This window comes from Camelus bactrianus, chromosome 2 (genome assembly GCF_048773025.1).
Source record: "Camelus bactrianus isolate YW-2024 breed Bactrian camel chromosome 2, ASM4877302v1, whole genome shotgun sequence".
NCBI lineage: Eukaryota > Metazoa > Chordata > Mammalia > Artiodactyla > Camelidae > Camelus > Camelus bactrianus.
The window spans coordinates 32,148,798-32,162,008 of NC_133540.1; the positions used below are offsets into that span (position 1 = coordinate 32,148,798).

At 36.7% G+C, this 13,211-nt stretch overlaps 1 protein-coding gene across 2 annotated transcripts in view; it reads left to right on the forward strand.

The window, feature by feature from the left end:
* TTC29 (tetratricopeptide repeat domain 29) overlaps positions 1-13,211 on the forward strand; it is a 723,881-nt gene that overhangs the window by 646,380 nt on the left and 64,290 nt on the right. For both annotated transcript variants that reach the window (XM_074377718.1, XM_010954673.3), the window contains one exon: positions 766-994. In XM_074377718.1, the coding sequence (XP_074233819.1) occupies positions 766-994 (229 nt within the window). The remainder of the gene's footprint in view (positions 1-765; positions 995-13,211) is intronic.

The following is a 13,211-nucleotide window of genomic DNA, read 5'->3' on the forward strand; positions in this document are numbered from 1 at the left end:
ATGACAAGGAAGGAACGGAGGGAGGGAGGGAGAAAAGAAAGAAGGAAGGGAGGGAGGGAGGGAAGAAAGAAGGAAAGAAAGAAAGACCTTGAATTTTTTCACCTTAAAATGTTGCAAAGGACTTGGAGAAAAGATAGACATTTAATTGATCCTTTAAGTTATGCTAGTGTTGTTGTCAAGATCATATGTTTTCAAAAGCTTGGGAACCTTCACATTCTCAGTCAAGAATGACACACGCACATGGGAAAACACAAGTAAAAACCGAACAGCAAATACCTCCATCTATTTTCACTCCCCGTTCATTAAATGGGTTGGCTGAGAATGATCTCTTGCTGTGACTGAAAACAAGAGCTGGTTTAAAATAATTCATCTGGTAAATCCAATGCTACAAGTAAGAAAATTCCATCCAAATCAATGTGACTTAGTTCTCCCTTTCCCAGACTCCTTTTTGCTTCCATATATTAGGCTGAACCATACGAAAATGCTAACATTTGACCATTTTTAATCCAAAAAACTCTGGTTTCCTACAGTCCAATCTTGTAGATACACTTTTCATAGCCAATTAACCTTAAGATATTGCATGGTTAGCAAACATAACTTTTAAAAAGGAACTCATTCCAATAGAGGCCCTGCTCTTCATCTCTTTCTTCTTGAAGATGAACTGCTGAAATTGTTGAAAGATGAGCGCAGCACATGCCAAGGTGGGAAATATGTGGAATGGTAAAATAAAAATTAAGAAGAAAATTCTTTCTCTTACACTTTTAGGGCTACTACAACAAAGCTTCTGAATACTTTCAGCAAGCTTTTGACATGACAGCAGAGATGGTGAACACGCTTCTGACGGATGAAACAAAAGTTCATTATGGAATAGCAAAAGCTCATCAGATGATGCTGACGGTTAGTAATTACATAGAAACTGCAGATCTCACCAGCCTTGACTGCCTGCTGTCATGGAAGGAGAGGAGAAGTGACATTGCACCTGATCCAATTATTGGTGAGTCATTGGTTTTTGTATCATTCTTCATGGCTGAGTCATTTTCATTGGAAAGGTTTACTCAACCATTGGCGATTTTAATTTTATTGGCAATTTTATTTTTATTTATCCATTACTATGTGAATGTTGGATGCACCTTCGTGCTATGTTGTACCTTCAGTGTCTAAGGAAATCATACAATAGTGATAATGACTTATTCAACTTCATAAATCACCATTTTTTCAGTTATCTTAAAAAGTCAGCAGTAGGTACTGTTCAGCTTAAGGAATGTGAAGTAAGCTTGTTTTTAAAACTGTTTATTGCTATACCTTACTGACAAGAGCAAATGTTCATAGATGCTAATTAGTATTATTCTCTTACTTTTCTGACGGTAGTTAAGTTTTCCTATTTTTCTCAATTCAAGTGTGAATATTAATTGAGAAAATGTTTGATAGTAATTTCTCTTAATTCCACTTTTTTCCTGTGTCGTTTTCTTGTGATAATTAGTCAAAATAGTCAGTTAAAAATAATTACCTAGAGGGGATGTGAGGGTCAGTTTATGTTTCCACTTGACTAGGCTCTAGTCTTTAGTTAAAAACTTTAGGATTTCTTTTTAATTTTAAACAGTAGTGCCCATGAAAGACCTTTGGGCTACATAATTATTTGCTTGCAAATCAAACTTCTTAAAGCAAAACTTTATTTTAAATGTTTGGGAACTCAAATGAAATCATAAGTTAAAACTCTTTAATGTAAAGAGGTATCTCATTTGTATTTTTAAAAATATTTTTAATTTTCATAGAGTTTTTAAAGGTTACTTTCCATTTACAGTTATTACAAAATACTGGCTATATTCCCCATGTTGCATAATACATCCTAGAGTCAATCTTGCACCCAACAGTTTGTACCCTACCATGTATTCTCCCTCTCCAGCCTCCCCAATGGTAATCACTAGTTTGTTCTATGTATCTGTTGAGTCTGCTTCTTTTTTGTTATATTTACTAGTTTGTTGTACTTTTTAGACTCCACATATAAGTGACATCATACAGTATTTGCCTTTCTCTGTCTGACTTATTTCACTTAGCATAATGCCCTCCAAATCCATCCATGTTGCTGCAAATGGCAAAATTTCATTCTTTTTATGGCTGAGTAATAATATTCCAGTATATATGCACACATACATTCATCTGTAGATGGATATTTAGGTTGCTTCTGTGTCTTGGCAATTGTTAAAAATGCTGCTATGAACATTGGGGCACATGTATCTTTTCAATCAGTGTTTTTGTTTTTTATGGATATGTACCCAGGAGTGGAATTGCTGGGTCTTAGTGCATCTCTTATTTGGAACTCTTCCCCTCTACCTCAGGTCATTTAGAAGAAATAATAATCTGCTTTAGTGTTTATTTCCTCCATAGAATAAATAGCAAATAATAGTAAATTTGACATAAAGAAATTTTATTGATTCTTTTACATCAGTAGAACTCTCCTTTACCACTGTCTGTCCTCTAGCTAGAAAATAAGAAAAAGTCTCATTCCTGACAGATGCACAGTAAGAGGAACCAAGATGAAGTCCTCAGAAAGAGATGGCTTATTGAATTTCAATGCGCTCAAGTGCCCCAAAAATATTTATAGTTCACTACTAACTAACTACTTTCAGATAATACTTTGCTTGCTCAGGATGTTGTCTTGTCATATATTTGGGCATTTGTTGTGTCATTTTGAGTTATCTTCCCTTTAGGCTCTCACTCTTTCCTCCCAGGAGATAAAGCAGAGGAAGTGTGAACCATCTACTAGATGATTTGTTTGGATGAACAGTTCGGTAGAGTAAGTTGAGCTACTCACATTTCCAGATTTATCTGGGCTACACGCTAGCCATCACAATGATAATCATGAGAAAATACTCCTCAAAAGTAGTTTCTGATCAGAGCCATGTGTCTGTTTACTGCAATCCTGTGTTTGGCTTTTTAAAAATCTCTTTAGCATTCCTTTACTCTATAAAGCTGTTCAGTTTTCTATTCTTTTTACATTTTATCTCCCCATTTTTTTTTTTTTTTTAGTAAGGGCATGTTGTGTTTTAAAAGGTTTAGGAGCAGGACCAAAAAATGCACTTTAAAATATTATTCAGACACATAAAAAACAAACAAAAAACCCAAAATAAGTGAACAAACCAAACCAAACCAAACCAAACAAAAACAAACACATAGATACAGAGAGTAGAGCAGTGGGTATGAGAGGGGACGAGTGGGGACTAGGGGAAGGGCAAAATGGATTAAGGGGTCAACTCTATGGTGACAGATGGAAACCAAATTTTTCGTGGTGAGTAAGCTGTCATGTATACAGAAGTAGAAATGTAATGTTGTACACATGTACCTTACATAATGTTATAAACCAATGATACCTTAATTTAAAAATATTCAGACAATAAATAAAACCTCAGCTATATGTACAGTGGAGAAGATTAAATTCTCCAGAATGCTGTAACAGTACACCCCCTTGCTGACTGATTTGACCAAGATTAGAAATCTGTACATGGATGGGCTACATCATTATAGAAGTGAAAAATAATAATCTTTCAGATTCAAAGATAAATGGGAAGTTAATTCTCATACTACTGGTATAGTCAGCATTTTTAGTGGTAGGTATTCTATTTGGAAATAAAACCTGTAAAATTTTACAAGGCTTCAAAAATATTTCTGAAATCACAACTCTTACTTTTCTATCTTTGCTCTGCTTAAAAATCTTCATGGACTCGCTACGGTCTACAAGTTAAATACAAGCTTCTCAAACTTTTTTGACCATCTCCCTCCCCCGACTGCACACACACACACACACACACACACCCCATATAACATACCCTACTGTCACCTTATTTCCAGCTCCAGCTCCATCCAGGGAAATCTCACCCACCTTGCAAGTTCCTTCTCAAATGCTGATGTCTTTCTTGATTGCCCTCTCAATTGAATATTGTCTGTCTGTTCCCACACTGAATGTCGTTCGTTTCTCTCTTAAGCTTTTTCCATTTGTTATCTTCCGCATCCTATCATAGCCATTTCTGTAATTGCCTTCTCTGCCTGATCAGAGAATGAGTCTCTTGAAAACAGGTCCTGATTCTTGGTATTCCCTACAAAAGAAGGCACAGTGTCTGACACCTACCAAGTAAATATTTGTCGAATTAAATAGAATTCAAAATGAGTATGTATGTCCTACCCATAAACTAGTGTGCACTAACCAATTTTAAAACAAGATTTGTTGTTCCCTGTCTCCTTGAAAAATATGAAAAAAAAAAAAACCCTAATAATCCAAACACTGTATTTTGATTACCACCCAATTAGCTCACGGATGCAGGACAGCACTAAGTATGATGTTGACAAAATGAAGAAATATGGAAATATTATTTAGAAATCTGAGGAGCTTTTAGGTTTTCAAATTTTGCCTTTCTTCTCTGAAGAGGCATCTTTAATCTTGCTATTGAGGGGTCCCATGTATTCAGAGAAAAGCAGATCAAAGATTTGAAAGATACATTATAAAAGCGGTGCAGTTATCTTCACCTCTGAGACTTACATCCTCCAAACAAATCATTAGCTCACAGAGCAGGCAATATTCTTTTAAGCAGAGGTACATGACCCCCTAAGGGAATAGAGCACTGAGAGCACTCGGGTCTCTAGATAAAATAGAACAGTGATTCACCAGCAGTCATCTCTCATCTTTGCACCTTTCAGAGGGAACACAGCAAATAGAGGGACCTTCATACTATTCTAATTGGCTTAGAAATGGTTGGAATGATTTCATATTCCTCCCTTCCTTTCCAGTAGTAAAATAAGAACAGATTCTCCTCCCAAATTTAGGAATTTAGAAGAAATTCAAATTTATTACAGTTCAATAAAGTTATTCCAGCCTGAAGTAGCAGAATTCGGTTGGCTCTAGAAGGCTTAAGGGTCTATGAATTTCTGCTGGTTCCTCCAGAATATAATTTATTTTCCTCACCAGAACTGTTATCTGCACAATCAGTTAATTTTTTTTAGTGAAAGGCTAATTCATCTTGCCTTGTGGAGATCACAGACCCGGATGAGGGACAGTGACACCGAAGCAAAAGCTTTCTTTATTCAACTTACTAGAACTGTTAACCTAGAAATGTAATAATAGCCATTTAAATGCCAATGTGGTTAACCACTTCACTGGTGATATCAGTAACACAGTTTTAAAGCACATCCTTATTGTAGCCAAATGTAAGTTATATCAGATAAATAAGATGGAAGTCCTGAGTACAGAAACTAGCTAGTCAGTAAACACACACTTTTTTCTACAAAAAGGCATATAAAGTTTTTCTTGACTGCCAAAACTATCACCCTGGTTTTATGAATTAAGATTCTTAAAAGAAAATGATAAAGAGCATGAATTTGTCTCTCAGCCTTGGTTTGTGCTGGCTTGATCTGTGGCCTCTGGCTTAATGTCGAGCCACATTTTCTTACCCTATCCTTTGCTTGTATTTTCCATTCATAAATTCACCCATTTTAAACAATGTGAAAAAGCCACATTTGTGAGTCTCATGTTCTACTGTACTTTGATCGCAACTTCTGTTTGCTAAATAACACTAACAGTGAAAAAATGTTATGAAACTAGCCAAAAAGTCAGCAAGCAGGTTTTAACATCATCCTATCTTCGCAAAACAAACTTGTGTATAATAATAAGTTCAGAAACATGACGCAGAAAAAGAAGATTCTGGTGAAAAATGTGGCTGAATCAACGGTCACCCTACTGGCAGGTTGGTGTATGTGAGAGAGACTGTCACTCAAGAGTCTGGTGACCTGGCTCTAATACCATATTGAGCACTAATTAGCTTATGACTTTTGGCAAAAGATTTCACTTCAAGTCTTTTTAGTCTGTTATCTGAGGTTTGAAATAGATCACTGATCAGATTCCTCTGGAACTGACCACAATTCCTCAGTAAGAGCATCTTCTAAATAAGTAAGGAATTTTTGTAGTCCTTAAAAATACAATACAGATTTTCATGAGCATTTTATTTGTTGCTTTTCCCCATAAACACTGGTTTCTGAGGGCTTCCACAAGAGATAATTTTAGTATTATTATCACTATTATTATATATCTAACAGCTGTATAAATGCCAGATTTATGACTTGATCCTTCTGCTAGAATTTATTAAAAAAGGAGTTTATAGCTATCTGATGTCACTTGCAATTTAACTTCTCCCTGGTTGGCACTGTTGAAGTTGCTAAACCTAGTTAACTATTTGATCTGCAGATTTTCAATTCATTCGCCTGTTTTCAACCCTATGTCATAATTTCCCTCAGCATTTCTTCAACCCCTACTTTTCCCCCACTGCTCTCTGTGCCTCCGATTCCTGTACATGTCTGGTTCTCTACCTGTCATTATTCCTTCCTCGTGCACTTTAGTTGCAGCTATCTCTGTCCTCCTAAATCTGGTACCATGCCGACAGCCTCTTTCTAGCTTCTGAAAATGAGTTAAAATTTTCTTGAATTTTTTTGAGTTTTATAGAATCAGGAGATGATGGAGTTGTGTGGTACCAAAGAAATTACCTGGTCCACACATTATATTTCCAAATGTCCTCAGGACCAGGGGAAGGCAGTCGTACAATAATCCAAAAGATGAAATGGATCTATAATCTAGTTCTCTAGAATGCTAGTCCAGGATTCTTTCCATGTGTTGCCCTTCCTTACATATTACTTTATAGTTAGTAAAAGCCATGTCTAACATTTTAAAATATTGCATTTTGAATTAAAGTCTGGATGAAAATATTCATAGTGTAAAGAAACAAATGGGACTTTGCTCTTTGGCCAAAATGGAATAACAGGGAAAAGATTTACCCTCCTGTCTTAAAAACAAACAAGGAAACAAACAAAACATGGAAGATAAAAGTGCAGAAATTGGACAACACACAGCACAAGACAGTGATCCCTGAGAAAAGGGAAGCAAATGAGCTGAACTGTGTAATTTTCCCAGCGTCCTGCCTGGAGGGAGTTGCCGGGCTATAACACAAGCAGGGGAGCCAGGGCGGAGCCCAGCAGACTCCCTGAGTTAAGGAGACTGAATAAGAAGTTCAGGGAGACCCAGGTGGCAAGAGTTCAGAGCAAAGAGTACTATAAAGGAAAGAGCTGCAGAAGGAGAGAGAGAGCGAGAGAGGGAAAGAGAGAGGTGTGCAGAGTCATCTGCATACTGATCAGTTATGTGCATGTAAAGAAACTACTGAAGGCTAGGAAAAGTACCACCCAGTAGACTCTGGCAGATCAATAACCTAATCTCAAACCGAGCTGGGAGGAGTTTGTGCTTCCACCAGCCAGAATGGAAAAAACCTCATAAAACATGGGACATCAGGTGGAGAACTCAAAAGGGCATTGCCTCAATAGTAGAGAAAAATAAGCTGTAAATGAAAGGCTACTTTGGTCCCACCTACCCAAGTTTAAAAACAAGTACCAAGAGACTCATATTGTTTCTAAGTAGCTTATCTGAATCCTAGAACAAAACACAAGAATATTTATAGGAATGAAAAATACATAGCACCCAGCAAGGTAAAATGCGCAATATTGGGCATCCAAATAAAATGACACAGACATGCCAAGAAGCAGGGAGAAATAACTCATAATGAAGAGAAAATACATAAATAGAAACTGAACCAGAAATGCAGCAGATGATAGTATTAGCAGACCTGGTTATAAAAAGGTTAAGACTACATTCCATATATTCAAAGATGTAGTGGAAAGATTAAACGTATAGAATCAGGAAAGATATGTTAAAAAGCCAAATTGAACTTCTAGAAGTAAGGAATAAAATATCCAAGATGGAAAAAAAAAAACAACTTGGATGGGATTAGCCACAGATTTAGATAAAACAAAGGAGAAGATGAGTTTGGAGATATAGCAATAGAAACTATCCAGGATGAAGCACAGAGGTAAAAGATGCTGAAAAGAAAAGAACAGAGCATGTCAGAGAAGCATGGGTCAACTTCAAGAAGCCTAATATGTGAGTAATTTGGAGATCCTAAAGAAAGGAAAAGAGAGCACTGAAAAAAAATTTAACAAACAATGAATGAATGATTTTCTTTCTGAACTTGATGAAAACGATAAACCCAGAGATCCAAGAACCTCCACGAACCCTAAGCAAAAGAAATACGGAAGTTAAACCAATATGGTTAAACCAAAATGGTTCAATAAAAGAGAATTCTTGATTGCTCTCCTCCAGACAGAAGGAACATGAATCTAGACAGAAATCTAGAATTTCTACAAAGAATGAAGAGCATGGAAATGAGAAATGTGTCAGTAAAAATAAAATATTTTTCTTTTTTAAATTGCTTGAAAAAAATAATCGGCTACTGAAAGCAAAAGTAATGACAAAGTATTGTGGAGTTTATAACAAATGTTGAGTTAAATGTAAATTAAACAGGAAATCTGGTTCTATACAAGTACCTTCAGTTTCAGCCAGGCAGACAGCTGTCAAGTTGGGGACCACAATAGCTCAATATTTGGACTGAACTTCTTAGTGCTTACCCCATCGATCTCTTTTGGGGGAAGCCCCTGTTTTTGAAGCTATATTCTCTTTGCTTAGTGGTTGGGTCTCTTTAAAGGGGATTTATTTTGATTTCCATCTTTTTTCTTGGATTGTAAAAACAATCTGGTTTAGGATGAGTGATCCATTTTTACCCCGAGCATCTTTTGGTCCCAGATCATCCCAGCCTCCGCAAAACAGCCTCTGCTGTAGGCTTTGTGGGTTTTGATAGCTTCCTTGCTATCTGGTATGAGCGTTGTTTCAGATTTACAATATACGTCTTTGACTTCACATCTGAAATCAGCCTCTTCTCCAAGGAGCACTAACAAAAGTAAATTTTGAAAAAGCGAAAGCAGTCTCTAAAAATATAAAAATAAAAACTAATGATCCTAAATGTGTATCCAGTTGGTGACATAATCACACAGAAAGAAAATATCCCAAGTAGCTTTAAAACAGAGAAATTGGACTGTGTGTCTCTAGGTGGCTAAATCCTAAAAAATGCAGCCCTCCCCTGCAGAAAAGTTAAACTGTTTTCAGTAGTCATGTTATTGGTGTTGATGTTGGTTTTATTATTGTGAGAATGTTTGCATGTGACGTAAGATACATCAAATAGATACTTATTTCATATAGTAAGTCTTTTATTCCCAGCATCCTTGTGAACTGGGATTTTCAATGTTACCCTAGTTTCCTCATTTGTAAAATCAGTGTAGGGAGGTGGTTAAACTATATGATCTCTGAGTTTCTCTTTGGTTCTTTAAATCTATGATTTGTAGATTTCTCAGAAAATACTTACGCTTTTAAAATTCACTTTGCTCTAATTAAATTTAAGGAAATCCTGGAAAAGATTGCCAAAGAGATGCCAAAAGAATTAGTATGGGTTTCTAAAGCATCATGTCCTCAATATGATTTGCAATAAACCCCACATAAGTCCTTTACATTGTTTTTCCCATAATACTACAAGTATATCAACATATAGTGAGGAGGGGGAAAGAAGAAATAAAGATTTATCAGAAGAATCATTACATAATCTGAAACCCAATTACTTCAAAGTTCCCTAGTCATACTCTACAGTAATGCTCCTGTAAGGCTTTTTAGACAGACAAACTGAAGTACAGAATTAAGGTAAATTCAAAAGAGACAAGGCTATGAATTTGGAAAACGCATATTTCAGTGATGGGCAGTCTTCTTTGACCAAATTCACCAGATAGTGTGTAGTGAGGAGTCTGAGCTTTGAAGTCAGACAGTCTCTTTGTTTGAATCCCAGTTGTTTCACTTCATAGCTGGTGGACCTGGGTGACTTTACCTGTTACCTCAGCTATAAAGGAAGATGACAATCCTATTCGTCAAGCTTGCCCTGAAGGTCCAGTGACATAATGCATCTGTGTGGAAAACCCTGTTGGTTGCCTCCCCAGTGGCCACTGCCTAAATTCTTTCCTGCTTAAAGAACCCTGACTGTTCTCCCTCCTAAAGCCTCTATGTCCTTGCCAGAAGGTTAGGCCCTTCTCCATCCCCAGGGATTGAGTATTTACTAATATAAGCCAGCCATTCTGACCTCACTATACTTGCCAAGTGATAGCTTTCAGGAGGATATGTGACACAATTATAATTAATGATATAAGAGAAAATCTGAGGAATTCCTAGGAAGGTTTTCTTCATTCTTAAAAAGGGGTCCAAATAAGAAGATCCCCTTTTTCCTGACTTTTAAATGTTGATGTGTGAATATGTGATGCCTGGAGCTGCCGTACCCAGCATGTGACTAAGATATCAAAATGACAAGGACGGTAGTGGGAAAGCAGAGGAGGAATCTAGATCCTTAATGACATCCTTACATGCTAAATTATCTAAGCCTAGAATTCCACCACCACCTTTTTTTATGTGACATAAATTTCTCTATTCCTTAAGCCCCTTTTAGCTGGGTTTTTTGTTACTTGCAGCTAAAAGCACTCTAACAATAAAATGCAAAGTAGTACTGACACATTATCATAGCATAAGTAGCAGCTGTGGTTGTGGTCACAGCCCCAGCAGCTGCCGCAGTGCCTGGCAAGGAATAGTGCTCGAGGAATGCCTGAACTGGGACTATTTGTTGAAAAACCTACTTTTAATTTTTTAACTGTAAAACATTTAATTTTTTAAATTGAAGTACAATCGATTTACAATATGTTAATTTCTGGTGCACAGCATAATGATTCAGTTATATATATATGTATTCCTTTTTCATATTCTTTTTCATTATAGGCCATTACAAAATATTGAATATAGATCCCTGTGCTGTACAGTAGGACCTTGTTGTTTATCGTTTTATAGATAGCAGTGTGTATCTGCAAATCCTGAACTCCCAACGCCTACTTTTTATTAAATTCAGTTTCCAAGCACTAGGCAATATCTCAGAATCTGACCTTTCTGAATTTTAAAAATGCCCCGTGTTCTAAATTTATTTACCCCTCCACCCAAATTAATGTCTTTCCTAATTAGGACACCTATTTTTCAGAGGATCAAAGTTGTGAATATTGTCAGGAAGAAATCAGTCTGATTGAATTGATTCACAACTTACTATGAAAAACTGGAAGTGCTTTAACCTATTCAGAGCAACTAGGATTTTTTAAATGTTGGAAGATTACCTTTTGTCAGAACTTAGTTGTAATATATCATGTAATGGAAATCACTCAGGTAGGGTGGGGCAAGCTAATTATGAATAACTGAGGCCAATATGTGGACTGGTCTTCCAAAGTCTTAGAATTTGCCCTAAATTCAACTTCTCTAACCTATTCTGAATTTCAAAGCTTTCCTTTCCTCATATATAAATCCGTGGCTTTAAAAAAAAAATGCTTATTAGAATTTTTAAATGACAAGTCACTCTCCCCTTAAGGAATCTGGTGAAAGTTAATGTCTCTCTCTCCTTTCCTGAAAAACATAAAATTACTGCATGTAATTTTCAGAAGGTTCAGTAACCACTGCTGAACGGAGTAGTTTCGACAAGTGCTTGCCAGTGTCTTATTCTGTACTCTCCTGGGCACATGGCAGAGGGCATTTCTCAGCCGTTGGCAACGAGGCAGGGCTCTATGACTGGTTCTGGCCAATGAGCAAAAGTTACTTCCAGGCGAAAGCAAAGCAGAGCCCATCTGAGATAGTGCAGCTGATTCTCTACCTACTGCAGTGATCACGGAGAAGAAGCCTTTTTAAAAATCACAGAGCCACAAGATTGAAGCAGCCCGGATCACTGCGTCGCTACACATAGAATATTTGTCCTGGAAAGCCATTCATATCTGCAGCAGACTTTGTGTGAACACAGAATAATCCTTTATTGTGGTGAACCCCACTGAGAGTTTCACAGTTGTTTGTTACCATGGCTTAATTTAGCCAGCCCTGACTCCACCAGCTTCGGGATTCTTCGTGGCGGCTCCCTAGTTAGCAGCGGTGGGAACTCCAGTGGGAGAGCTGGGATAGCCGTTTCTCTGTGTGACAATTTATGAATTATGTGTTCATAGGTTGTAGGTCTGCCTGTAATTTTTTCGGGGCAGAGATCCTTTAAAATTCTTTGTGTCTCACTTCCATTCCCAGTCACAGAAAACAAGTTTGATAAGACAAATGGGGAATAAAACATTAAAATGTATTCTTTATATACTCTTATGTCAAAAAAAAAACCTTAAGAACATTTTTTCTGCATCTTTTCTGCTAATCTCATTTAAATCATGATAGATTAACAAAATGTGCTTCTCATAAATTTCAAGAAAGAGCTTAGAGAATTCAATGGCTTCTGTAACTGATAAGAAAATAAAATAATTCCAAAGATGAAATATGCTGAAAAAAAAAGACAAATCAATACTTAATTATAGCCAAATTTTTAAATAAAAAAGGTCACAGAACTTGAGCCTTAATTTTAAATCTCCTCATTCAAATACAGTTTCCCCATCTTTATATATTTTCTGTAAGTGACAAGTTTGCTTCCCTAGGAGCCAAGTATTTCTTCAGAAAACTAATGCTCACTTCATTGGGAAATAATAATGTAGCTCTAGATCCCTCGGGTTGAAAGATCTTTTTTTTTCTTTTCTTTTTCTTTTTTTTCCCCCTCTGAGAGCCTCCTTCTCTATCTGCTGCCTTGGTTCAATAAAAGAGAATTCTTGATTGCTCAGACAAAAACTATACTTCTTTTAGATTCTGCTCACAGTTCGTGGTAGCTGATGGTGTGACCAGTTTTAACTTTCCAATGTACACTGAACTCACTACTCCTAAGAAAAATGTAGCTGGGTTTCTCTAATCTTGTTGTATTACAACTTTGTCTTTAATTGCTAGTTTGAAAAGCTTATGAAAAGTTGGTTGGTTGGTTGGTTGGTTGGTTAGACCAAAGTAAAACCAGAGTAAAGGCTGGAGCTGTATCAGTGGGAGGGGAGGGTTTGACATTCTAGGAGGATCCTATTGTCCCCCGTTTTTGTGTTTGTCTGATTCCCAGAGAGGGGTCTTACCTCTGCTTCAGTCTGTGTCCCTTTACTTGTGGAATGGGTCCCAAATACTGTGTCCGTTTAGCTAAACACTTTCTACCATTGCTAGAATTGAGAGGCAAAAAGACTCTCTTCTAAGTGTATTTAATCCTTCTTTGGTCAGGCTCTATTGGGACAATTCCATATGATTTCTTCTGAAAAAGAAGTTAACAGTAACATTTAAAACATGAACACATGGAAGGCTCAGATTTTGCAGGATTCTATTTTTTTTCAAAAGTTTCCCTTAA